At 74.8% G+C, this 4,302-nt stretch overlaps 1 protein-coding gene across 1 annotated transcript in view; it reads right to left on the reverse strand.

Annotated features, from left to right (window-relative positions):
- Positions 1–3,146, reverse strand: part of ITGA3 (integrin subunit alpha 3) — a 19,793-nt gene extending 16,647 nt beyond the window's left edge. The window contains exon 1 of the mRNA XM_041465392.1: positions 2,903–3,146. Coding sequence (XP_041321326.1) covers positions 2,903–3,105 — 203 coding nt within the window. The 5' untranslated portion in view covers positions 3,106–3,146. The remainder of the gene's footprint in view (positions 1–2,902) is intronic.
- Positions 3,147–4,302: the final 1,156 nt, after the last annotated feature.

The following is a 4,302-nucleotide window of genomic DNA, read 5'->3' on the forward strand; positions in this document are numbered from 1 at the left end:
AATCCGCCCTGGCAAGAGCGGGGGGGGGCTGGATGGAAGCGCGGGGGGGCTGGATGGAAGCGCGGGGGGGCTCCCTGCCAGCGCTGGCTCAGCTGGGAGGGGGGGCCGCGGGAGGGTCCGGGCACCAGGACCCCAAACTGCGGCCCCTCCCTGGGGTGGGAGAAGCGAGGATGGCAGAGAATCCCACCCGGGCACCTCAGCACGGAACAGGGGGGTCGTACATCCCCCCCCCCCCCCCAGCCGCGGAGCCCCCTCCCCAGGGAGCAGCTGGGCAGCGAGGGGAGCTCCTCACCCATCTCCCACCACGGTCCGGGGGTGAGGGAGCCGGGAGGGGGGGACCCGGCCCGCCCCCAGGGCTCTGTGTTTGCCAGGGGGGTCCCTGGGCATGGAAATCCAGCGGGGAAGGGGCCGGGAGAGGGGGGACGGCTCCTGGAGGGATGGATGGATGGATGGATGGATGGATGGATGGATGGATGGATGGATGGACAGACGGCCCCACATCCGTCCCCCTCCTCCTGCCCAGCAGCCGCAGCCCCGCAGGACCCCGGCGGATTCGGGCCAAGGCAGGGGGAGCTCAGCCAGCTCCAGCAATCCGCAAAAGCCCGGCCGGGGGGAGGGAAAGCCGGGAACGCAGCCAGGAGAGCTCTGCTCTCCTCAGCAGCCAGCTGCAATCAGGGAGACCCCCGAGTCCCGGGCAGAGCCCCAGTTCCCACAGGGCTGCAGATGTGGGTGCTGCCTCCCCTCTGCCTGCAGAGTTTGGGGGAGAGGGTCTTCAGCTTTCCTAGGGATCAGCCGTGCCTCAGTTTCCCCAGGTGACCCAGGGAGCTCCAAACCCACCTGGGCCGGGCTGAGCGGCTCCCGGTGGGAGCGGCCGGACGCGGGCGGCCCGCGGAGCTCGGTAATCTCGGGAGCGCTGATAAGAGCCTCACCTGGCCGGGGAGGAGCGAGCAAACAAACCTTTGCTTGGGCACAGCTCCGCGGGGCTGGAACAGAACGGCACGGAACGGCACGGAACGGGGGGGCTCCGGCATCGCCCCGGCCCCGCCCGGGAATTCGGGAGTGCCGGCGCTGCCCCGGAGCGCCCCTCCGGTCCCACCGCCGTCCCGACAGCCGGGGCAGGAGCCAGCCCCCCCCAAAAAAGCACGGGACACCCCCTCCCGAGCGGCAGACCGGCGTGACGGTGGCAGGAAATGTCCCTTTCCTGTCCCCACCCTGCACCTGCGGGCAGAGGGCACGGCAGCCTCCACCGGCACCGGGGCGCGGCTGCGACCCCCGGGGGGCTCCGGGGCCCCCCAGCGCCGGCCCGAGCTGAGCCCCCCTCCCCCGGGATGGACAGGACCCCGCGCTGCTCCCGGCCCCGCCGAGGGAACGGGCGGCGGAGGCTCCGGGGGCCGGGCCGCGAATGCCCGGGGGGGTTCTGGCTCCGGAGCCGGCGGAGCCTCCGCGCCCCGCCGGGACCGCGCTGGGACACGCCGGGACACGTGGCGCAGGTGTGGGGGTGGCACGTCCCTGTCACAGCCCCCCCGAACCCCCCCGGGGCCGTTGCCGGGAAGACACGAACGGATCAGTCCCGGTGCCGGCCGCGACCCCCGCCCGGTGCCCCCCGGTGGCCGCTCCGGTGGCACCGGAGCGGGCAGGGCCCGGCCGCGGGGGGGACCTGAGTGTCCCCCCGGGCACGGGGAGGGTCCCGCAGCCCCCGGAGCTCCGCAGGGAGCGGCAGCGGCTCCTCATCCCACGGCCCCGAATGCATCCCTGGAATGCGGAGCGGCACATGCCGGGCCCCGGCAGCTGCTGCCCGCCGCCCCCCTCCCCCGGGAAAAACGGGACCCCCGGGGGTCTCCGAGGAGCCCCGCGCAGGCGGGAGAGCCGCGGGAAGGTGATCCAGCAAAAAGCCGTGCCCTTGAGGCGGACAAAGGCAGCCCAGCCCTGCGGCGGAGCCTTCTCCCGGCACGGACGGGAATTCCCGGCCGGGAGGCACCGGGCACCGGGCACCGGGGGGACAGCGGGGGACACGGCGAGTGACAGCGGCGGGACGGCACGGGGACCGTTCCGGCTGAAAAGGGCTTTTGTTGGAGCTGTGCCCGGCAGCAGCAGCCACAGCCCAACAGGTTCCCGGGCACCGGCGGCACCGGGGGGGCGCGGGGGGCTCCGCCACAGCCCCGCTGGGGGTCGGCGCCGGCCGGGACCGCTCCGCTGGGGACGGATCCCCCCCCTCAGAGGGGCTCTGAGACCACCCGGGGGGACACGGGGTGTCCCCGCGCTGCTGCCAGCCCCCCCCGGTGTCACCGGGACCCCGCTGCGGGCGCTCAGCAGGCGGGGAGTGAGGAGGGGGCTCGGGGAGGGACCCCCAGAGATGGGACCCCCGCCAATACCGGGTGTGGAAAAGAGCGGGGGCGTCCCACGAGCGGGGGACCCCCCCCAGGAGCAACTGCGGAGCGCGGACCCCCCCTCAGCCGGGCTTTGGGCCACCCCCCAAACCTGGAGCCCCCTCCCCAGGGGGGGGATCCCTCTTGGGGACCCCCACCCCCCTCCAGGTGCGCCCCGCCCCCACGGCGGCGGCGCGGGCTCGGGACAGCCCCGGCACAGAACAGAGACCCTCCACAAAGACCCCCACCACAGGGACCCCCGACACCCCCGGGGTGTCTCCGTGCCACAGAGACCCCACCCCACGTGGGACCCCCATCCCAAGGGGGGGCTCCTCACCCCCATGGACCCACAGGTAAAGCGCTGTCTCACTCTCCTCCGCCTCACGGGGGTCCCAAGCACCGGAGACCCCCCCCCGATCCTCCCGGGGAGCCCCCGCACCCCCACGGGGGACCCCTCCCCGTTCTTCCCCTTGCCAACCCCCCCGCTCAGGTGAGCCTCCCCTCGCTCTCCCGCTCCGCACGGGGGTCGCGCTCACAGGCTCCGCTCCTGCCGCTCCGTGTCCCGGTGCAGCGCTACCGAGAAGCCGAACAAGGCTCCGGCGGGGCCCTCCTTGAGCACGGGGAAGGTGCGGTCCAGGTTGAAAGCGGCGGCGGCACCGAGCAGCACCGGGCCGAGCCCGAGCAGCACCGGGCCGAGCCCGAGCCGCAGCCCCGGCAGCAGCCGGCGGCGCCGCGCCATGTCCCGCACCGGCCGCCGTACCCGCCCCGCGCCCCACCGGGACCGGTGCGCGCGGGAGGGGGCGGGGCCGGGCGGGGCAGGGGCGGGGCCGCTGAGCTTCCGGACACGCCCCTTAAAGGGACCGCGCACCGCGCCGCGCGTACCTGCGTGCGCAGGTGAGGGAGGGGCCGCCGCACCTGGGGAGGTTCGAACGCGGCCTCCGCTGCCCCGGCAGCCCCGCGGGGGCATCGCGACCCCCAGAGCTGCCCCCCGCCCTCTGCCGGACCCCTCCGTGTGCCCCCCGCCCCACTGTCCCCTCCCGCATCCCCGAGGGACAATTCCCCCTCTTCTTCCCGCCCTGATCCCCCCCGGGTAGGACCCCCCTGCCAGGCCCCTCTTTGGGATGCGACCCTCCCCAGGAGAGGGGGGACCCCCAGGTTAGGAGCCTTTATGGGATGAGACCCCCACCCACAATGGCAGGAGGGACCCCGAGAGCGGCACCAGGACAGCCCCGCCCCCGCGGGGACAGGGAGGGGACGCCGCGGTGGCCTTGGGGACATGGCAGCATCGCCTCTTCCCTGCCGGGGGTGGCGGCCGTGGCTGTCACCGTGCCGACCCCGGCAAAGGTCACCGGGAGCCACCGCGCCGCTCCCACCGTGCCGGGAAATCCGGGCTGGGGGGGGGGGCTGCAGGATGTCCGGTGTCCCCCGCCCCGTGTCCCCGCGCCCCTGGGCCGTGTCACCGCCACTGGAAAGAGTGACGGCAGCAGGGACATCGCGGCGGCCGGCCCTGGCACAGGGACCTCCCTGTCCCCCTCCCCTGTCCCCATTCCTTGTCCCCAGTTCCCATCTCCAGTCCCCATCCCCTGTCCCCGCGCCCGGCCCCGCCCCTCGCGCCCTCGGTGACATCGATGACGTCACCCCCCGGTGTCATTGCCCGCAAAGGCCACGAGGTGACGCCATTGACCCAAAGATGCTCGGGTGGGGGGCGGGTTGGGGGCTCTCGGGGACCCCCCCAAACCCAACCCCCGAGGCTGTGCCGGGGCTGGGGGGACACGCGGGGACTCCCGGGGACACTGCCGGGCTGCGGGACCCCGCCGGGGGTCGTAAGGGGGCGTGGGGGGGCACCCCCAGCCCTGTGGGGGACACTAGGGGGGGGTCCTGACCGGACCCTGTGCTCAGCCCTGCCCGTGGGACCCCCCCCCAGAGACCCCCGGGG

Source organism: Pyrgilauda ruficollis, unplaced genomic scaffold (assembly GCF_017590135.1).
Source record: "Pyrgilauda ruficollis isolate IOZ18807 unplaced genomic scaffold, ASM1759013v1 scaffold189, whole genome shotgun sequence".
In the NCBI taxonomy this organism is placed as follows: domain Eukaryota; kingdom Metazoa; phylum Chordata; class Aves; order Passeriformes; family Passeridae; genus Pyrgilauda; species Pyrgilauda ruficollis.